The following is a 23,798-nucleotide window of genomic DNA, read 5'->3' on the forward strand; positions in this document are numbered from 1 at the left end:
ATCGCCGTTGCCCGCGCGTCCAATCCACGGAACCCCGCAACGCAACGGCCGCGAAGCCTCTCCTGGGCCCCGTGCGTGTCAGATCGGCACGCGCGACGACGCCGACCTGGCCTGGCCTGGCCCCGCCACGGGTTCGCGCCCCGGCACCGCCCGGCATGGCAGACGGCCAACGAGGGTGCCGATCGAGCCTGTGTCCGCCAGTCGCCAGTCAACGCGCGGCAAGATTCAGCGTCGCATCGTCGGGCAGACGGCCAACGAGGGTCCCGATCGAGCCTGTGTCCGCCAGTCGCCAGTCGACGCGCGACGACGCCACGCCGGCGGACGACGCGCCTCTGTGCGCGCGCCGGCTTTTGGCAGCTTCTTGTGCATGGGGAGGTGGGCCGCGCAGGTAACAGGGAACATGCGGCAGAAGCTAGCAGAACGCTGAAACGACGAGACGTGGCGTAGTTTGGGAGACAGAGAAAAACAAAGCAAGGAAAGGAATCGAGACGGAAAAGTCAAGGGCTGGCGTACCCTCGCCCTCGGTTTCTGGATATATTCTTTTTTTTCTCCGCCGCAGTACCCAGTTTTAGGTTTATTTCGGTGAAACAAAAAAGAATTTTTTAAAAACAAAAGTTTTTATGTGTTATTATTTGTGCTAGAACAAACGATTGAGAAAAGTTTAGTACACATGCGATACTGCTACAGTAGAGTCTCCTGCACAATGGTTCTCTATATTGGATCTCTTTGTGGGACATCATCAAATCCGGTTGAAGGAAGGAGAAGAACATAAGATGACATTTTCTACTCACTCTGGCCACTACGAGTTCAAAGTAATGGCATTTGATCTCACTAGTGCTCCTCGTATATTTCAAGAGGCGATGAACACAACTTTAGCTCCCCTGTTGCACAGTGTGTGACAGTGTTTTTGATGGCATCCTAGTGTATGGTCCCACATATGAGCTTCATCTTCAGCACTTGCAGCCAGTGTTTGCTTTGCAATAGAAGGACCATTGGCATATCAAGCTTTCCAAGTTCCCTTTTGCTCAGCAACAAATAAAGTACTTGGGGCACATACTCAGTGCGGATGGAGTGGCTACAAATCTTGCAAAGGTTGAGGCCATTGTCAATTGGCCGGTTCCAACTACTGTTCTAGAGCTCAGTGGACTGTTTGTATGGACCAGTGACCATCAAATTGCATTTGATACCTTTCTCACATCTTTGTTCGGATCTCGCATATTTGAGACACTCTCTAACAACTTTGAGATCTTGCTCACATCTTTGAGACTCTTCTCTCACATCTTTGCTCGAATCTCGCTACCTTGCTCTGCTCGCCTCGCAAAGATGGCATTTGTCCCGCTAGGGGCAGACCCAGTACACAAGGAGCGGGAGCACATGTCCCCACTCAAATTTTGTGCTAGTTCCACCCCTACGCCCCGCCTCCTCCCTTCTTTGCTGAGGCGATCCTCCCTCCCGCTTTCCTGACTCCAGCAAGCGTTATCAACCCACCTCCGCCTACCCATCATGTAGTAGGACTGGTGCTGAAGAGTGGTCGGGTTGAGGAAGCCGCCGACAGATGCACTTGACGTAGTTAGCTCTAGTTTGTAGCTGTTCATTGAGTTCTTAGATTATCATTAATAAGAGTAATTTGGTGTCTAGCTTTGACATTTCGGTTCACTACTGGATGTGATATTACTAAACAATATTCGGTTGTCTCTACTATGATATTATTAGGCAATTTTTTGTTCTCTAGTGTGTGTTAATATAACATGCATTCACTTTGTTTATTCTTGTTGCCTAGTACTCCTACTTGGGTACGGGGCGTCACTTTCCGTCTGATCCAAATTGGGGTAGTACGATGCAAACGTAATTAACCTGGAAGAAGGTTTGTAGGTAAGGACAAAAGGTGACCTACGCGTTACTCCCTCTAGCCCTTTTTTAATGTCAACTTTCACTAGTTTTGTAAAAAATATTGGTAATATTTATATCTTCAAAGAAGTTTATTATTCTAAAAATAGATTCAACAAACTATATATATATATATATATATATATATATATATATATATATATATATATATATATATATATATATATAATGATACTAATTGTGCACCGCAAATATTAATATTTTCTTGTATATATTTGGTTATAGTTTAGTATGTTTAACTTCTTGAAAAACGAGAACGATAATTAAAAAGGGACCAAGGTAGTATAATAGTGAAGGAAGAGTTCATGAACCATTGGGTGTACTAGCAGCCAATCTGGCGGAACCAGTACCATATGTGTCGCCGTTCACACTACTAAAACAATTAACAAAGACTGTAAAAAATGACTAACAAAGACGGGTACGTTGTCGGCCTCCACTTCCGCGGCACTTAAATTCAGAGTGGCGACATAATACCAGTCTCTACTAATAAATTTAAAAAAAATAAAAAAATAGTGAGCCCATCCAAGGGGTCTGTCGAGCCCACTGATGCGCCACAGTTGCCCAAACGCTTGCATCGCCGTTGCCCATCGTCCATCGGTGCCGCACGCCTGGCTACGCATAACGACCTGCAGTCGGATCAGCGCCTGGCCGCTTCGAGTGACCCACTACTGTTGGATCCGCGCTTGGCCACACCGAGCGACCCACCACCGCCAGATCCACGCTTGGCCGCGGTTTTGTGGGTACACAAAATTTGATGGCTATGGATATGGATGGTTGATACCCACCGGATACAAATCCATTGCCATTCCTAATTAATAACACTTTTTTCCTACAGGAGTGTCATAAGCTTACGTGCTAAACGATGTAGATATTATCCAACACCCAAGGGCGGACTTGGGCCTAAGGCCTCTAGGTACCCCATGTAGTTTTCGTCCGCAAACATCAGGCCTAGGCACTTTCGACTAGGGCATTTACCCCTTTGATTGCAATTTGTTCTCGGCAGAAGCGAACTTGGAGGAAGTCGACCTAGTTGATGGGCTAGAGCTCGAAGACATGTAGGCAGGCTTTTAGACACTTGCAGTCGCTAACTCTTATGTAATAGCAAGTATGAGTAGTCTTTGTTTTCTTCTTTTAGTTGTTTTGGGTAGTTGATTCGGTAACCGCCTGGTTATTACTGCCTGCCTTGTAATGTTTTCTACTTCCGCTTAATGAAATGTGTGCCGGCACGGTAGCTGTCGACAGAATATCGTCGATAGTCCTCCGAGAGGTATCCCACAAAGATAGATTGATTGACAGAGGTGCGCGTAATCAAGAATAAGAAGGCAACAGAGACACAAGAGTTAGACAGGTTCGGGCCGTCTGCACGACGTAATACCCTACTCCTGTGGTCTGTTGGTTTGTATTGGCTATCGTATGATATTGCGTGTATTTTGACAGGTCCCCTACCCGCCTTATATAGCCGAGGGTAGGGTTACAACTCGGTTAGATTTAGGAGATAACTGATAAGTAATAACAGATTACAGGAATCACGGGATCGAGCATATCCTAACAGATCTCGTAGCATCTTCAGGATATCGCCCTTGATGTCTTGCGATACACGTCAAGTAGTACCGTGCACCGTAAGTCTTCATCTCGTGGGCTGGACCACTCCTGACGGCGCAGCCCATGTAGTCTGCTGTGGGTATCCAGGGTCGTACCCCCCACAGCTAGTCCGCGAGCGCCTTGTATCCGCTGTGCAACGCTGTCTTGAGCTTATCCGAGCTGGTGTAAACAAAGCCGAGCAGTCAGACTCATAGTCCGACCACCCTAATGAGTCGTCGAGCAGTTGTAGACCGTAACCGACCAGCTTAACTATCCGTCCGAGCCCAGGGTTACTCAAGTAAGGCTTGCCAGAAGGATGTAAGGAGCTCAAGTTCAAAATAAAAAATTTCCTCGCTGTGAACCGAGTGTGCCCACTTAGAGTCCCACCACGAGAAAGGGAGATAATCTTCTTCAACTTCAGGAGGCACGAAGTCTTTAAATGAACAGATTAAAGAAAACACACTCACCGTAAGGTGAAGTGTGCCCACTTAGTCCATGAGCCTAATAGTAGGTGATGTGGTCACATGGTGCTAGGGTCCAGAAAGTAGAAGAAAGACAGAAGACCAATCAAACAGGTAACCAGTCCACGGGCTGAGCCCTGAAATGAAAAGCGCACATTCACCGCAAGGCAAAGTGTGCCCACTAACTCCCCGAGCCTAACAGTAGGTGACGTCACTACTACAGGAATCAATTTGCGCAGCGTGGCCAAAATGCGCTCTGTGGCGGGCACCTCTTTTGCCCGCCACGGTTAACCGGTGGCCGGCCAGCGAGGCCGGCCATCGAGGCGCCCGCTGCAGGAAAATGGTTTACCGCGGCGGGCCACCTTACTTGCCCGCCACAGGAAATCGTTATTTACCGCGGCGGGCGGTATGAATCGCCCGCCGCGGTTAATACGATTTACCATGGCGGGCTCTTTAAACTGCCCGCCACGGTAAAGAGTTGATTTACCGAGGCGGGCGCTTTATCTTGCCCGCCGCGGTAAAGCCTGTATAAATACACAGCACCACCCCTTCATCTTCTCCACGGGTCTTCCTCTCTCAAACTCATGGGGGGAGGCTTTGCCCTAAAATTTGAGGAAACTTTTGATTTGAGTTGAAGGGCTTGGATTTGAGGGAGGAGGACATCATAAGAGGTTCATAAAGGCTCTCCCTCTCTCCTTCCATTCTCTCTCTCTATTTCCATCACCTAGAGTTCTCTCTAGATCTAGATCTAGATCTAGATCAATTTTAATGGAAAAAATGATGTCATGTATTTCTTTAACTTTAGATTCATCATAGATGCATGCTTCATCTTTCACATCGTCATTTCCTCTCTTTTTCATGATTTTGGACGTAAAAATCATCAATTTCTCATAATTATTCTTTATTTAATGTTGATTGTGACGGATAATGTTCGCAGGTATGATGGATAGGTCGGAATGGATGTACCGGATCGATAGAGTGAATGATCCGCGGTACCTCTTTGAATTAAGGAAGTTTATTGCTGCTGGTAAAGCTCATCGTGAGAGACTGAATAGGATGACAACCATATGTCCATGTTCTCGTTGCAAGAACCTGAAAGCCCACCGAGACAGTGAGGTGCAAACTCATTTGATCATGTATGGTTTCGTCGAGGGCTACACAGTCTGGACATTTCATGGCGAAAGAGTTGGTGAGAGTGGCAGTGCATCTGGAGTGAGCTCTTCGACGCCGACGACGACAGCACCACCGGTGAATAAAGATCCTTCAGCAGTAGCTGCGCCAGCCGACAGTGACAACAGTTGTCGTGATTACATCACGATGGATGATCTAATGCAAGACATGGCCGATGAAGCCGGCGACGGTGGGGATGGTCAGGATACTATGAGCCAACCCAAGGATGTGCAGCTTGTTGAAGAACTAGTCAAACACTTCGATGAAGACGACGTTGTGTTGGGTTGCCCAAAGTGGTTGGAGAATTTCAGAGAGTTGAAGCAGGCGGCAGTTGATCCTCTCTATAAGGACGGCGGCGATTGTCCGAAGGAGTGCACGGCGCTCCATTTTAACCTCCATATGTTGATGTTGAAGGCTCGTCATGGTTGGTCTGACACTAGCTTTAATGAGTTGTTAAGCTACCTTGCCACCACGTACCCAACGGCTAACAAGGTGCCCGCCAATACTTATTGGGCCAAGAAGCTGATCCGGCCAGTGGTGATGAAGCTTATAAAGTTTGATGCATGCCCTAACCACTGCATCCTGTATCGGGGCAATGAGTATGAGAATTTGACAAGTTGTTCGCACTGCGGCTTTAGTCGATACAAGAAAAATGCTGGTTGTCGCGTGGATGCAGAAGACGAGGGAGGCTTGCGGGGTGGTCGAAAGAAGTACAAGAAGGGGGCAAAGAAGAGCAGTGCGGCCAAATAGATCTCGGCTCAGTAGGACGATGAAGAAGAGGGTTACACGCACAGGAAAAGTCCAGCACTGTCGGTGTGGTACCTGCCCGTGACCAATCGCCTGCGTGCAATATTCGGGAACCCGAACGATGCCAAGCTCATGTCCTGGCATGCATCAGCTGACCGCCTGAAAGACAATGGCAAGCTATGGCACCCATCCGATGGCAAGCAGTGGAAGGATTTCGACGAGGCCTACCCAGAGTTTGGCAAGGAGCCCAGGCATGTTAGGTTCGCGCTGAGTACCGACGGGATGAACCCGTTCGGTGAGCTTAGCAGCTCGCACAGCACTTGGCCCATCGTGCTCACCATGTACAACCTACCTCCCCATCTATGTCAGAAGCGTAGGTACCTTATGCTGACCATGCTTATCTCTAGATCGAAGCAGCCCAGCAACGATATAGATGTGTTCCTAGAGCCGTTCATGGAGGAAATGAAGATACTATTTGATGTTGGGGTCCAGATGGTGGATGCATCCCGCAAGGAGAAGTTCACACTAAAAGCAATCATCTTTGTCACCATCACCGATTACCCCGATCTCTTCTCACTGTCGGGGCAGATCAAAGGGAAGACCGGCTGCGTAATTTGCGTCAACGGGACCTGCTACACTTACCTTAAAGGATCCAATAAGATGGTGTACACGAGGCATAGACGGTTCCTCGCCAAAAATCATAGGTATAGAAGAAGTATTATGAACAAATACTTTGACAATCAGGACGAGCCACAGCGTGATCAACCGACGCAGACTAGTTGGGGGACAAAGGTGTATGAGATGGTCAAGGACATGGATCAGGTGGAGTTTGGAAAGAAGAAGAAGCCGCCTGATGAGGGGCCCAAGCAGACAAGGAAGCGAAAGCAGGACCAGACAGAGGAAGTCCCCGCCGTCGTTCCTTTCAAGAAGAAGTCAATTTTCTTCAAGTACCTGTCGTATTGGAAAATACTGAATACACCCCATGCCATCGACTGCATGCACCTGGAGAAAAATGACTTCGAAAGCTCGATCGGTGTCCTGCTGGACATCAAGGGCAAGACAAAGGATGGTATCAAGTCATGAACGGATCTTGTCAATCTGGGCATCAGGCCGGACCTTCACCTGGGACCGCCTCAGAACGGTAAAGTTGATATCCCGGGTGCGGCCTACAACCTAACACAAGACGAGAGGACATCTTTTCTTAAGTTGCTTAGGGGTATCAAGGTGCCGACTGGTTTCTCTTCCAACATCAAGAGCCTGGTCTCCATGAAAGACCTCATAATGACTGGCTACAACTCACACGACTGCCACGTCATGCTGACGGTGTTCCTACCAATTGCGATTAGGGCTATCCGTCCAGAGTATGTGAAGATGGTCATCACACGGATGTCATACTTCTTTAACCGCATCACCCAGAAGGTCATTGATATGGCTGAGCTGCCTGCCCTGAAGGAGTTCATCGCGGAGACCCTTTGCTAGCTCGAGATGTGCTTTCCACCATCTTACTTTGATATTATGCCACACCTAATGATGCATATGGTCGATCAGATCCATCAACTGGGCCCTGTATACCTACACCAGATGTGGATGTACGAGCAGTTCATGTCCACCCTCAACAGATATATCCATAACCGCGCTTACCCGGAGGGCTCTATGATCGAGGCATACACAACGGAGGAGGCCGTGAACTGGTGTATGAGGTACATAAAAGATGGGAGGGTGATTGGGCTGCCTGTCCATCACCACGAAGGCAAAACCTCAGGGATAGGGTGCACAGGCCGAAAAGTACGCACCGATGTGGCAAACCGAACAGTGCAAGAAGCTCATTACAGCATCCTTCGTCAGTTAGTGAGCATGGAGAAATACATTGAAAAGCACCTGGAAGAGATCCGCGCCGCTAATGACGGACAGCGCACGGAGGCATGGGTCCAGAACCATCACAAGAGCAATTTCATAGAGTGGCTCAAAGAGCAACACATACCCCTTGAAGGATGCCCTGATGAAGATACGGAGACCATTAAGAGGCTTGTGTTAAGCCCATCTAGCCAAATCACCACGTGGCAAGGGTATGACGTCCAGGGCTATAGGTTCCACACGAAAGACAAGGACAAGAAGAGCTCAGCACAGAACTGCGGTGTTTGATACGAGGGCGAAGAAGAGTCCACGGGCTAGAGGAGGCAATACTATGGGCAAGTCGAAGAAATATGGGAACTTGACTATGGCCAAAACCTACGCATAACCGTCTTTCGTTGCCAGTGGGTCAAACCGAATGCGGTTGCAGTGGACAGTTATGGGCTAACCACCGTGGACCTCAAAAGTATCGGCTACAAAGATGACCCGTGGGTACTAGCAACCAATGTCGCGCAAGTGGCCTACTATATATATGCAGAGGACCCAAAAAGGCATGTGGTTGTGTTCGGAAAGCAGCGGATTGTGGGAGCTGATGGGGTGCAGAGTCCTGAACAATACAACAACTACGCAGAGCTCGAGCTTTTTACCGATCATCCAAAGAAGATCAAGGCCGTCGAGGACTGATTCAACAAGTCCAGGATGATGCCGTGGGCCCGCCTCGACGGTGAGAAGAGGACGGTGAAAGCACCTGCACCAAAATGATATATGTATCCCAGAGACATATATGTAATAATATAGCTCGATCTATTGAAGACAAGTTTTGTAACTTATTGTTAATATCATGGAACCATACTACTCTACTAGTACTACTGAATCTACTACTACTACTATACAATACTACTCTACTAGTACTACTCAACCTACTGCTACTATCTATTGTACTAATACTACTCTCCACTACTCACATGTACTCTACTATTACACAGCACTACTCTACTACTACTACTACATAGCAAATGCAAAATGCAAAAATAAGTTTTAGATTGATAATAAATATCAGTGTTAGATTGAATGAGGAAATGCAAAATATTAACCGTGGCGGGCACGTAACAGCGCCTGCCGCGGTTAATAGATTAATCGCGGCGGGCAGTGTAAGGTGCCTGCTGCAGTAAACATTTACCACGGCGGGCGGCTTATATTGCCCGCCGCGGTTAATCAGTGGCTATATATGTGACCCCCGCCCCCGTCCTCCTCCCCCGTGCCCATGCCCCGCCCCCGTCCTCCTCTCCCCGGAACCCTTGCTCCGGTCGCCGAGCTCCTCCGCGCTGGGCCCCATCCCCAAAACCCTAGCGCCGGCCACCGAGCTCCTCCGCGGCCACCGCACGCGCCCCCCGCCCCCGTCCTCCTCTCCCCGGAACCTTTGCTCCAGCCGCCGAGCTCCTCCGCGCTGGGCCCCGTCCCCGGAACCCTAGCGCTGGCCACCGAGCTCTTCCGTGCTGGGCCCCGTCCCCGGAACCCTAGTGCCGGCCACCGAGTTCCTCCGCGGTCACCGTCCACACGCCGGGCCCCGCCCTCCTCCCCGGTCACCGTCCCCGTCCTCCTCCCCGGTCACCATCCACACGTCGGGCCGAGGTAAGAACTACGTAGTACCTTGGTTCTGTAATTACAATGCTGTTGAAATTTTATTCATTTGGGCCCCTCTGTCTCCAAAGCTCAAATTTTATTCTTGTAGTAACTGCTACATTTTCCCCATCTGAAATGTAATTAGAGATTCACATTTGGGCTATCCTAGCTTTCTCTAGGTTCCACTATGTTGTTCTGTCTACTGTGAAAATGCAAAATTGTCTTTCCTTCAGGTATGATGAGGAGTCTTCTAATTCTGCTGTTAACTTAGTGTTTAAGGCAATTTTCAGTTAGGGTCTGTTTCATAGAGCCGTTAGAGCTATTTCCAGGCTTAATTATAAATTATATGCTCATTATGCCAAGCAACTTTGAATATGTAGTCACATAATTCGTGGATAGGAATTTTCAATATCGCGCATATTTAGCCGTGAAACCTGGCTGTCTTTTTAACAATCCCCTTTATAGGCTTATCTCCAATAGGGTTGAGCTGTTTCCATATTTAGCTGGAATTTGTGACCTATTTATACAGGGTTGTCTCCAACAGCATCGAATCTCAACAGCATTGTCTACAAGAATAAAATTTGTAATTACATGCTGCCTATGATGCCAAAGAAATTTGTGACAAAATTTTGAGCATATGCCACTGCCTATGATGCACCTTGCCTTTAAACTGATCATATGCTAAATTTGTGAGAATTTTGAGATGAATTGGTCACTCTGCTACAATTTCTAGTAGTATACTACTACTACTACTGCCTACTACTTTCTCTACTTAATCTATTCCTATACTGTCTGCTACTACTGTCCTCCTATACTACTCCTATACTACTGCTATACTACTGTTGTATACTACTACTAGTATACTACTACTACTGCCTACTACTTTCTAGTAGTATACTACTACTAGTATACTACTACTACTGCCTACTACTACTCCCTCCTCCTCTACTCCCTCCTCCTCTACTGCCTACTCCTCTACTCCCTCCTCCTCTATTGCCTACTCCTCTACTCCCTCCTCCTCTACTGCCTACTCCTCTACTCCCTCCTCCTCTACTGCCTACTCCTCTACTATGCTCTTGCTGACTAAATTGAGCAGTTCCTCTACTATGCTTACTCTTACTGACTAAATTTGATTGAGCTGTGATGGGGGTTTATTGCTGCCTATGTTGCCAAACAAACTTTTGAGCTGTACAGATCTTACTCTACTCCTCTTACTCCAATCTACTCTACTCTTGATGGCCGAAGGACTTAGCCCTTTGGGGCCGAATTTTGAAACTATCTTGATGGCTTTTGTTTGGTATTTGCAATGATGATTCTTTTCACACTACTAAGCTAAGGCAGTGGCATATGCAATGATGTGAACCCTTTTATGCTGAGGCAGCGGCGATGATGATCAAGTGCCCCTGCTAAACTAGGATGGCTTGTATACCAGATACAAGCAACCAGTTTAAAAGTGATGTGATGACAATGGGGCAAATCTGAGCCAACTACTACTACTTTACTACTCTAGTACTACTCTACTTTACTACTCTATAACTGTGTCTATACAACTGAAATATGTATTCATTGTAGCTTTCCAATGGCGGAGGAACCGATAAGCGAATGGCGCGACCCTATCCCTAGTGCATCATCATCAACTAGCCTCGAGAGCCAAGTGTCCGTGACCCCGAGGCCAACAAAGAAACGTCGTACAGAGGACGAAGATGATCCGAATTACCAACCGAGGGACGATGAAGTTGAAAGTGCGCGATCTCCAAACCCTGAACAGATGCCGGTGGTGCCTCGAGAATTGAATTTTGAGGAGGAACAAGTCAGGGACAAAGAACCCCCCGCTCCATCTCCAACCACTTCAGACAAGTCTAGGGGTCAGAGGACAAAGCTGAGAAGGGGGGAACACGGGAGGCACCGGAGGGAAACCCACGGCGAAGTCCATGTGATCCATGAGGTGGGACCAGAGGGAAACCTATTGTCGCCACCCACGGTCCTTGCCAAGTTCAGCAACCAGGTGGCATGTATAGTCAAGGACAAGGTGGAGATCACTTGGGAGGACTGGAATAATGTCCCAATCGACTACAAGACACATATCTGGGTTGAGGTGACGAGGAGCTTCCATTATCCTGAGGACGCCGATCTAAACAAGTGCAGGGAGTGGGTCATGCACGTGGCAGGAAGAGCCTTTAGAAACTTCAAGTCCATGCTGACCAGGTACTACTTGAAGCTAGGCAAGTCACCCTGTGTCAAATACACTATGGTGAAGGAACATCACTGGGAAGAGTTCTGCAAACAAAGAACAACAGAAGAAGCAAAGTCAAAGAGCGCCAAGTTCAGCGCACTCACGAAGAAGAACCTGCACCCCCACCACTTGGGCATGACTGGGTTTGCTGGTAAGAGGCCCCAGTGGCGGGAGGAAGAAAGGGCTAGAGCTGCCGCCGGGCTTCCCGATCCGTACGACGGTGTAGACTTGAGGGCTAAGGACTTCATCTATGCCCGCAAGCCGAAGAAGCTCAAGGAGGGCGCGAGCAAGTTCAATGAGCCTAAGTTTGAGGAGGTGGAGAGGACTGTCATCGAGGCCGCTAAATCCAAGGACAGCTTCGAGGTTCGCAGGGGCCAGGACTTGCTGACCCTGGTGCTGGGAACCCCCAAGCACCGTGGCCACGTCCATGGCATGTCGTTGAAGATGAGCTGGAACTCAGTGGAGTCATGGCAATCCGACGCTGCCACATACCGGTCAAGGTAGAGGTACAAGGAGGGCATCTTTTAGAAGGGCTATGATCAAGGCGTGGCTGAAATGATCAGCCGATCCATAAAAGAAGCCTTCACGAGCAATGACCCAGATATGGTATCGATGAGGTCACAGATGCTTCGCCAGGCTGGTGTGGCCGTGTCTCAAGTTCCACAAGGGCAGACACAAGGGCAGCCACTGCCGATGATCGAGGATCGCCCAAGGCACCCCATCGATGACATCTGGGAACCCATGCGCGTCCACCTCACGATCCCGTTCGGCAGGGCGAAAAAGTTGACCGTGGGTGAGGGTTACATGCACCCCAAAGAAGATATCAAAGATTTCAACCAAGACCAGATCCTTGCCAACTATGCTGCCATGATACTTACATGGTATGCGACCGAATACAAAGAATTTGAAATGGAATATCCAACTGCAGAAGGGGTAACGATCCTTGGAGCTGCCTTGGGTTCTAAAGTCCTATGGAACAAGGATGACATAGAGATCATTCTCTAGACGCCGACTTCTACGCTGACGGTGACACCAGCATCACAACCATCCGTTGTCGGATCTTGTCCCCCCGATGATCTGGATCATGGCAATGGCGATGATGAAGGCAATGGTGGGGATGACAAGGGAAGGAACTCACCCCGAGGCACAAGCCCTCACCCTCGTTCTCCTCCTCCAACAATAAGTCCACCTCCACCTCCCGGTAGTCCATCTAAGGGCACGAGCAAAGGACCAGGAGGCACAAGCCCTCACTCTCATTCTCCTCCAACAACAACAAGTCCACCTCCACCTCTCGGTAGTCCATCTAAGGGCATGAGCAAATGACCGGGAGGCACAGAGGAACCGGGGGCAAAGACACCGCCTGCTGCCATTGCGAGCACAAGCCACTGTCCTCCACCACCGGCGAAGACTAAAGGCGACCAAGGGCAGCTCACATACTCACTTGAGCTCGAAAGGTATGGTAGCGGCGAGCATAATTTGCTAATAACTTTTCTTTGCCATAATATGGTACTAACATTTCTACCCCAGGCCGAGATCACCTTTCCGTCTATTTCCTGAATCAGATGACTGCCTCGGCCATTACGAGCATGGGAAGTTCATGATAACCAAGGCCCAACTCGTCGACGAGGAAAGGTGGGAGACAAGGAGGTTTCATCTCTGGTACATGGAAGCGGCAAAAGCTGACCTGCATGGTTTTCTAGTCAAGGTTGTGGCGGAGTACTTCCACTTGCCCGGCAATGATGTAGAACTCCCAGTGGACTTCCACGACATGTACAGACTACTGCGGGAACAAGACCTTGACAACGCCCAAGTCACCTTGTTCTCTATGTAAGTGATGAATTGCGAGTTTCACATATCACCTGCCTTTGAATCGGTCAAGACTACTTATATATGCCACGATGGCATGTCCTTGCAGGTTGATGGCCTATATATCCAAGGAACTAAAACTTGATGTTATCTATCTATCACCAATGCATATTGCTCAAAGAATCATCATTGGTTACCACCTAGATGACAATCATCCAACCATGAAAGACTTGACCAAGCGACAGAGAGAGGCGCACAGGAAGAAACTGATGGACAATGAGAAGTTGAACATTTCAAGATACATACTAGGAGCAATGAAGAAGATCAGGGGAAATGGGTGTATCCTAGCTGCCTACCACTTTGGGTAAGTCGAAGACATGCCTGTAGATATTAGTCGGTAGCTAGCTAGTATTATTATTTCTCATCATAACATGTATTTTGTTTCAATGGCGCAGCCAAGGCCTCGAGGGTCACTAGGTTGCATTTATCATCTACCCTCAGGATGGCAGGGCCTGCGTATTTGATTCGTTGACAGTGCCAAACTTAAAAGGGTACAAGGCCTTTGAAGATTGCCTCAGAGTGTAAGTGACTGAACTGTCTTCTCAAATGCGTTCTAATGCCCTGCCTAATATTAGTACATTTTGTATAGCGCTTATAAGGAGTACGTGAAGGATCATGAATGCTATGATCGAAGAACAGAGAAATTTAAGGCTAAGCATAAGAACTGCATCAAAATCAGACGCAACTTTCCGGTAAGTATTTGAAAGGTTTAATTGTGCTTTCCGTTCATATGCGTTCTAATGCCTGTGTTGTAATGCTTGTGTATCGATCATGCAGTGTGCCAAACAACCGGTAGGATCACGAACATGTGGCTTCTACGCTTGTGAGTTCCTGAGGGTGTGCAAGTAGTACAACATTAGTTGGAGGGTGCTCAAGAATGGATTGAACTGGTCGAGAGACATGCAGAGCACCCAACACAGCTTCAAGCAGACAAAGGCGGACATATGTAAGTTTGTCTTAGACAAATGCGTGCTTGAAGGGGGCACGTTCTTCAATGAGAACAGCCCGCTAGCGATTTTACCGGAGTACGAGAGGCTGAGGAAATGGCCCACGATGATGCGTCCGCAGGATTATACCTTAGCGCATGTATAACGACTTTAATATGTAAATGTAATGAATTAACGATGACAAGAACGACTAAGTGAATGTATGTATATGTATATTATCTCATGTGTAATGCTGCATACTTTTTAAGTTTAATCTGTGAAATCTGGATGTAATTTGAATTTGAATTTATATGCCTGCTGTAGTTTATTTGAATTTATATGCCTGCTGTATTTTTTTTAATTCAGGAAATAATTTACCGAGGCGGGCAAATAATAAAGCCCGCCACGGCTAATCAACATAACCGTGGAGGGGCCACAAAAGGTGTCCACCACGGTAATATAATTTACCACGGCGGGCGGTGTAACGCGCCCGCCGTGGTAAAAGTATATTTACCGCAGCGGGCACGTTACACAGCCCACCGCGATAAATCGGTTAACCACGGGGAGCAAAGCCGTCCGCCATGGTTAAGCCACGATTTACCGTGGCCTCTAGGACATGGCGGACGGCTTTGCCCGCCGCGGGAAACCGAAAATGCCCGCCTCCAGAAAAGTTTGTGTAGTAGTGCGTAGTCATGTGGTGCTAGGGTCTAAAGTGGTAGTCTTCAGGTGCAGGCCCAGTCCCCAATGTCGCTAGAAACCAGTGTAGAAATAAATATAGTCATCGTGAGCTGACATGTACATACGTAGTCCCTGAGACATAAGTGGAAATCTCGAATAAATCAAGAAGTGTTGATTACTCAAATCGTGGAGAAAAAACTGGAGTAATTGCTGTACAGTAGAAATTACTGAGCCTTGATGGTATTGCGGAGAGGTCGGCGAATATTCGGTGTGCAGTACCAAGTTATGTTGAAAAATAGGAGATATAGGTCGTAGTTGCGCGGAAGCCCAGATAACGACCCAGCACAGCGCTTTGGGGAATTTGGAAGGACACAGATCAGCATGGTGTGGTTTTCCAAAAACCCTTGAATGCGAAAAGTCAGGAGGGTGTCTTTATAACTCCGTCGCCGCACTCCATGCTCCCACCTTTGCCACTCCGTCGCTTCGTCTTCCTCCTCGCCCTCGCGCTCCCCCATTCACATTCACATGTGCTGCGCCGCTAGAGCCAAAAAAGCTTGCGTAAAGGGACCAATCTCGATCCAGATCTGAGTGATGTCACCAAAGAGAGGAGGTGGTAACGCGAAGAAGGCGGCCACCGGGGTGAGCCACGATAAGGAATGGGTACCGTCACTCATGGGGGAGACGAAGCTCAACGAGATGGTGGAGGCGGGCATTCTTCCTGATCGTGTCACCGCCGGATGGCATCCGGCCAACAGTGAGCCCTATCTGATGCCACACACCGACAAACTCGTTGTATTTGAAGATTACTTCTGGCGTGGATTAGGGCTTCCGATACATCCTTTCTTGCGAGATATATTGGAGTATTGGGGAGTGAGCCTATGTAATCTTCATCTGAACACTATTTTGCACATTTATGTGTTTATCCACTTCTACGGGGTTTATCTTGGCATTCTTCCCCATTTCAATCTCTTCCGACACTTTTTCTAGCTCAAGAAGAAAGGAGGGGGCGGTTCCAAAGTTGTCCGCGGTGTGTATCTATAGCTCCATGATGGGATGGTGAGCAAATACATTCCTATGCCACTAAATACCTCACTGAAGGGGTGGAATGTCAGGTGGTTCTATATGAAGCAAACTGATTCTGTCATCCGATGCGATGTCGACCATATTCCAAAGAATCAAAGGAGCTGGTCGGAGAAACCGATCAGTGCCGACATGGAACAGGTGAAAGAGCTCCTCAAGCTAATGAGGGGCATGAAGGAGAGTGGAGTGGTAGTGGCGATGAACTTCATACTGCGCCACGTCCAGCCCTACAAGGAGAGGGCTCATCCTGGCTTTGACTTCAAAGGAGATACTGACGGCACCCGGAAGAGGACGAAGAACCTGACAAAGGAGGTTGTGCTACACTGGGCTGCTAAACTATTTGCTCCAAACATGTCATACACCGTGCTGGGGCAGCTGAAACCCTTCAACTGCATGAACTCACCTCCTTAGGTAAAAATCTCAACTGTTGTTCCTGGTGCTTTTTATCTAGTGCTGGTGCTGAGCAGTGGACTAATTTGCTTGTGGAAAGATCCATTAGCAGGAACGGGCGGCATACTTCTCGAGCGTGTCGAGGAGCGATTGGCCAAAGGCAATGGATGCCAGGCTGACCACTCAGCCGAAGGAAGGTGCCGTCGACACCTCATCCGAATCCGGAGGCGAAGGTGCTAGTCAAAAGGAGAGTCCCCCTCGGTATCGGAGAATGTTTGGGGGAAAAGGGCGGTGAAAAATGAGCCAGCCCGAAAGAAAAGAAGAACGGCGGATGTAGCTCCCCGCAAGCCGGTTGGCATCTCATTTAGTGGCGGTCAAACCGCTCGGACGCAGAGTGCGGCGATATCCGAGTGGCCCAACGATGACGAGACTCCAGTAGCTCCCCCTCTTAGCACTAAAGCGTCATTGCGCAGCACGCGCGGAGGTGCAATCAAAAGGAGGGGAAGGAGTCCCCGAGCAGTAGTCGGAGAAGATGCCGACAGCGGGTGCCGCAAGACCTCTAGCCCAGGACACGCGGGTTGACCCCAGAGCAGTTCCTGGGTGCTCGGGGAGGCAGCGCCGGTTCAGAACCGTTGCCTTGGGATCGGTAGCTATCCAATTTTTATAATTGCGGTGATCTATGAGCTAGTTTGATGCAGAACATGATGTGCGGAGGATCTAAATCCTTCAGGCGCGAGCAGCTGGGGGCTAGTCATAGCACGGAGATATTGCTGACAGACTCCGTCCTAGAGTCCCCAGGCGCTTGTCGGTTTGCGGGGGGATTCAACCACCGTTGCCGATAGAGTTGTAGGTGGAGAGCGGTCAGCGACAACGACGGGCGATTCGATGAAGATGCTAGGAGTAACGATGAGAACCACTGAGTCTTCGAAGGTGGAAGCAGGAGCTACCGATGCCGTGCTGGAATCTAGGGGCGCAGAGTCTAGTAGTGTCGGAGGAGCAAGCAGCACACCTAGAGATGTCGTAGGGCAAGGTTGGTCGCTCTATGCGGCCACCGATCCCCCAAGGAGCGCCACCGGCTGTGGAGGAAGAGGACGAGTGAAAGGATCAAGATGCCCAAGAGGGGGGGTGAATTGGGCTAATTTTAAATTCTTTGCAATAATTAAGCCCTACACTTAGCCCACTTCACCCCTTGTGCCTAGAATGTGTTCTATTGTTCTACCGCACAAAAGTTTTTGCACCCTAGGTTCCAATCCTACTCTAGCATGGCAATTCTATTAATGTAAAGACTTAAAATGAATTGCTCAAATGTAAATGGTCAAAGTAAAGTGAGGGAAAGGAACGAGGCGATGTTTTCCTGAGGTATCGGAGAGTCGCCACACCCCACTAGTCCTCGTTGGAGCACCCGTGCAAGGGTGTAGCCCCCCCTTGATCCACGTAAGGATCAAGTGCTCTCTTCGGGCTGATTCTTTGACACTCCGTTGCGGTGAATTGCCCACAACCGCTCCCAACTTGAGTTGGATCATCCACAAGCTCCGCCAGATGATCACCAAGCTCCCAATCACCACCGAGCTGTCTAGGTGATGGCGATCACCAAGAGTAACAAGCACAAACTCTCACTTGACCACGACAAGCCTAATGAGAAGGGTGGATGCACACTTTCTACTCTCCTTGCACTAATGAGGACCTTAATCTTGGATTCTCAAATCTCAATCACCTCACTAGGCTCTTGCTCTCCCTTGCACTCTCAAGGTGTTTCTCAGCTAAACAAATGGGCAAGAGACATCCCTTGGATGAGTGGAGTAAGTATTTATACCCCCCCTCATTCAAAACATAACGTTTGGAGGCTAAGTCAGCATTCTGTGGGGTGATCGGATGCTCTAGTCAGTTATACCCGCAGAGAGCCGTTACCTCTGACCGGACTCTGACCAGCATCTGGTTAGTACTGACCGGACGTGTCTGGTCAAGAAAAACGCTCTCTGGAACCTTACTGATGTTGACCGGACACTGGCACCTAGAGTCCGGTCACTTCACTGTTCGGCGTCCGGTCAGTCACCAGATCCTGACCAGACGTGTCCGGTCAAGAAAATCCCTCTCTAGAGTTGACCAGACGTAGGCACCCAACGTTCGATCACTTCACTATTCAGCGTCCAGTCAGTACTAGACGACTACAGTTGATCAAATGAACTACCCAGACTCACCCTTCAGCGTCCGGTCACAACCAGACCAGCGTCCGATCAGGCATTTAACCCTTCATTCACTTCCAACTCGAAATCCTATGTGAATGAAGTTTACTCCAATTGATCTTAGGGATATTCCTAAGCTACCTAGTGCTAGGTTTGACAAGTGTGCACCACACCTAACCCACTAGACTTACCTAGGTCAAGATACTAGTCCATACCCCGCCTTAATTGTACGGCCAAAGGAAAAATGAAGTCCTAAACTACTCCAAGTGTCTCTCCAACACCAAATGACACTTAGAACTAGTCCGTTCTTAACCTTATCATCCATCCTTTTAAAACTAAAACGATTTCCATCGCTAGGGGCATGACAACCATGATTGCCCAATGAATTGCCATTACCATGACCTAACTCAAATTGCCTCTGCAAAACACATGTTAGTCATAGTAATCTCATGTTGTCATTAATCACCGAAACCCATCTAGGGGCCTAGATGCTTTCAACGAGGTCGAGGAGATTGAGCGTGAAGGATCACGACCTCAAACCATCTACATCTTCCGCAAGCGAGGGGAGGAAGTTGTGGTCATAGAAGAGGAGGACACCACCAGGGAGGTGAAGAGGATACGGTCCACCCTTTGCATGGCAATGAAGCAAATTGAGGTTAATGTTGTGTCACTGATGTCTGTCTTTGGTGTTGGAGACTATGGTCTTTTATAATCTTGTTGCTTTGTAGGGCATAGCGCAGACTACCGAACAACGGTAGCAGTTGATCAAAAGGATGGAGCCTCTCACCAAGGAGAATGAGAAACTGAGGGAGGCAATGAAACTGATGGAGAAGAATGTCCAGAGGGCCCAGCACGAAAGAGATCTTGCTGAATCAAACACCAAGGACCTAGAGTACCAAAAGGGCATCTTGTCCAAGTAGTTGAAAACCATCTCTAAGCAACTGGAGCGCACCTCCGAGCAGCTAAAAAGCGTCTCTGAATAGAAGAAAGGTATTGCAGATCGGTGAATTTGTTCTGCATTACCAAACAGTCTTGATGTTGCTGTCGACCGTTATGTTTCTAGAGCAAGATGCGGAGCTCGGCCGGTTGTATCAAGTCATCGGTCAACTCCAAGAGGAGAAGGAGAAAGCATCTAGACGAGCAGAGAAACTGGCCGAGGATATGGAAGGTGAGCCGTTCATGGTTGGGGTGTTGCTGATATGATTTATTCGTTTGACGAATCATTTTGGCATTTGTAGAATACCGTCGAAAAACTAAGGCGTAGTTCGACGCGCTGGAGCTGGAGGCAAAAATCCAGAGGGGAAAATTTGACACCGTGGTGGCCGGAGTCAGGCCGGCGCTCGCCTATATCGATATGGAGGTAGCTCCTCAGCCCGACGACAGGCCACCCTGTCCGAACACCATCATTGACAGGTGCAAGGCGGCGTGGCAGACTTCAAAGGCTTCAACTAAGACGCCACTATCTCCGTTGTGACGCATGCCCTGGCGGTGGTCTAGTCTCACTACCCTGCAATCAATCTTCGAGCAATAGGGGCCAGATTCGCTAGAGGGATGAGTGCGACAAAGGAGGAGCAGCTAAAAAATGGGGTGGTGGACGCGGCGAAGAAGCTGACCGGTGATGTCAATATGTTCAGTGAGGGAGACGGTGATGGCTAAGCTCAATAGCCTGAGTGGGGAGGAACCTATATGGAACAACTAGAAAGGGGAGTTAGAAGCACAAGGGCCTAAGCAAACATTTGTGAATTTGTATAAATGTTGTCAGTAGACGTCGTATGCATGTTTAGGCAGCTTGCTAGCATTTGCGGTGAAAAAGAGACATGTTGTTAACCCTAACGCGTTTATACATGGTATACCTAGCGTCTGAGCAGTTAGTTCGTTACTAGACTCTTGGCCTTGGCTAGCCCGTATTCCATAACATCGAGCGCTAGAGCCCGTGCATGTGTAGGGGGAACTGACGTGACCGAGGAACCATAGCCGACCACCCATAACTCAGAGCGCTGGAGCCCATAGCCCATGTAGGGAGAGATCAGAGATAGGGTTTTCTCCAAGGAACATAGAGCCAAACATTTGTTGCTCGATGGTTGGTGGAATATCTTAAAGATATTTTTAGTATGGAGAAATGGGGCAAAGCATTTATGGAGATCACGTATAATTGTCGGAGTTTGTTAAGGAGTAGCTTGGAGCCGGTAATCGTAAATGGAGATTAAATGGGAGTGGACAAACAATGGAGACAAATTATGGCGACAAAAACTTCATTCATTATGGAGTAAAGAGTGCATATCTAGATCATTTCAAGGATAGAAATGTATAAGGTGTTCGATGTGCCATGAATTGGGGATATCGATTCCCTCCATGTCACATAGCTGATAAGACCTTGGTCGGGTAACCTCTTTAACCACATAAGGCCCTTCCTAGGGAGAGGAGAGCTTGTGCATCACTTTGGTTTTCTGCTTTCTACGGAGAATGAAGTCACCGACCGCAAAATGAATGACCTTTGATATTGAGATTGTAGTATCTTCGTAGGCCTTCTAGGTATTTGGCTGTACGGATGCAAGTGATCAGGCGTTCTTCTTTGGCTCTGTCAATGTCCTCTGTCCGAACAGCTGTGGCTTCCTCTTCAGTATAATCCTCCACCCTAGGTGCTCGGAAGGCAATGTCCGCAGGAAGTATGGCTTCTGAGCCGTAGACCAAAAAATATGGAGATACGCCAGTGTTGCGACTAGCTTAAGTTTGTAGCCCCTAAACCACAGCTGGAAGCTCTTTGAGCCATCTACCCAGATGCTTTTCCTCTTTTTGGTATAGCCTCTTTTTTAGGGCATCGAGGATCATACCGTTCGCCCGTTCAACCTTGCCATTGGCTCTAGGATGGGCAATAGAGACGTATTTGATGGAGATGCATCGATCTTTGCAAAAATCCCAAAAATGGTGACCAGTGAATGTAGTTCTGAGGTAGATGATGATGGCGTTCAGTAGACTGAATCTATGGATGATATCTTCGAAGAGCTCAACTGCCTTCTTTGTAGTAGCCGAAACAAGCGGCTTGTATTCGATCCACGTGGAGAACTTGTCAATGGAGATGTATACATACCGAAAACCACCTAGCACAGGCTCAAAAGGCCCGATCATGTCGAGTCCCTAGCATACAAAAGGCCAAGAAGATAGGATGGTCTGCAATTCCTTCGCCGGCACATGTATTTGCTTGGCAAAAAACTGACATCCTTCACAATGTCGGACGAGGTCTTCTGTGTCGGAGATGGCCGTGGGCCAATAAAAAATAGCTCTAAAAGCTTTGCCGACCAGGTTTCTAGAGGCCGCGTGATTGCCACAGGAGCCAGAGTGAATTTCAAGAAGTAATTTCACTCCCTCTTCTTGGGTGATGCATTTCTGTAGTATCCCTTCCTTGGCACTTTTCCTCATCAACTTCCCATCTACCAGCATGTAATGCTTGCTGTGATGGATGAGATGTTTAGTTTCGGTCTTGTCGGTGGGTACGTCGGCGCTGGTTAGGTACTTGATGAACTGTTCCCTCCAATCTACGGCCGGCGAAGGTACTACAAGTACCAGCTGCTCGGTGGGGGGATTTCTTGAACTTCCTTCTCTTCCTTAAAAGACGACATAAAGAGGTCTTGAACGAAGACCCCAGGTGGAATCGTGGCGCGAGAAGAGCCTATCTTAGATAGGTGTCGGTGAGCTAATTTTGATCTCATACCACGTGGTGGTACTCGATACCATAAAACTCTCCTTCGAGTTTCCTGATCTCGGCACAGTATGCATCCATCTTCTCACTAGAACAGGACCAATCTTTGTTAACTTGGTTGATGACCAGTGCAGAGTCTCCATATACCATGAGGCCTTTAACGCCGAGCTCGACGGCTGTACGAAGTCCATAGAGACATGCTTCATACTCTGCGGCGTTGTGTGAAGCTGAAAAATGAATTCGGAGGACATATCGGAGCTTGTCCTTAGTCGGAGTAACAAACAAAATACTGGCGCCAACACTTTGAAGGGTTCAACTTCCATCTGTATCTTTTTAGGTTGGCGAACATTTCTTCGAGGTCGGCGATGAGACTATCGGCGGTTTTGGATTTGACGACCACGTTGTCGATGTAGCCTAGGAGGATGCTGGATGGAACTCCAAAGATGCACTTTGAAGGGTTCAACTTCCATCTGTATCTTTCTAGGTTGGTGAATGTTTCTTCGAGGTCGGCGATGAGACTGTCGGTAGTTTTGGATTTGACAACCTCATCATCGATGTAAGCTTCAACATTGCGGCCTATCTATTAGTCAAGGCACATCTAGGTGGCCCTTTGGTAGGTCACCCTAGTGTTTTTGAGTCCAAAAGACATGGTGGTATAGCAATACGCACCAAAAGGCATGATGAACGATGTTTTGATCTGTCGTCCTCTTTGAGAGATATCTGGTGATAGCCGGAGTAACAGTCGAGGAAGGAGAGGAGTTCGCAACCGGCGGTGGAGTCTACAACCTTGTCTATCTGAGGCAGACTAAAGAGGTCTTTAGGGCAGTGTTTGTTGAGATCAGTGTAATCAACGCACATTCTCCATTCTTTATTCTTTTTTGGAATAAGAACTGGGTTTGCCAACCACTCAGTATGATACACTTCTTTAATAAATCTGGCTGCTAGGAGCTATTTTATTTCTACCCTAATAGCCTCCTTCTTGTCTAGCGTGAATCATCGGAGCTTCTGCTTGATCGGCTTGACGGTCGGCGAGACATTCAAGGAGTGATCGATCTTCTCCCATGGTACCCTTAGCATGTCTATAGGTTTCCAAGCAAACACGTCAGTGTTGGCATGTAGGAAGGAGACAAGCGCACTTTCCTATTTGGGGTTGAGATGAGCCCCAATCTTGGTGATCTTGGTGGGGTCGTCGAGGCCGAGGCTGACCTCCTTCATTTCCTTAGACTTGGTGGAGGCATGAGGAGGCTCCAGCGCTGGGATCTCCAGATCATCGGTGGGCACCGTCCTGGCGTCGATGACCATGCTGGCCATCTAGATGGAGAGGTCAGTGGCTTCAGCGAGGGAGAGACTCTTAGTTTCGCAGGCATAGGTGATGGAGATGTTGGTCCGCAGGGCCAGAACTCC

The 23,798-nt window shown here is 48.4% G+C and overlaps 1 protein-coding gene across 1 annotated transcript; it reads left to right on the forward strand.

The window, feature by feature from the left end:
• Positions 1-8,982: 8,982 nt before the first annotated feature.
• On the forward strand, positions 8,983-9,635 carry LOC136503916 (uncharacterized). The gene is made up of 2 exons (XM_066498836.1): positions 8,983-9,350; positions 9,575-9,635. The coding sequence occupies exons 1-2, from the start codon at positions 8,983-8,985 to the stop codon at positions 9,633-9,635; spliced, it is 429 nt and encodes a 142-aa protein (XP_066354933.1).
• Positions 9,636-23,798: the final 14,163 nt, after the last annotated feature.

The sequence above is a fragment of the Miscanthus floridulus genome, chromosome 14 (assembly GCF_019320115.1).
Source record: "Miscanthus floridulus cultivar M001 chromosome 14, ASM1932011v1, whole genome shotgun sequence".
NCBI classification, from domain to species: Eukaryota; Viridiplantae; Streptophyta; class Magnoliopsida; order Poales; family Poaceae; genus Miscanthus; species Miscanthus floridulus.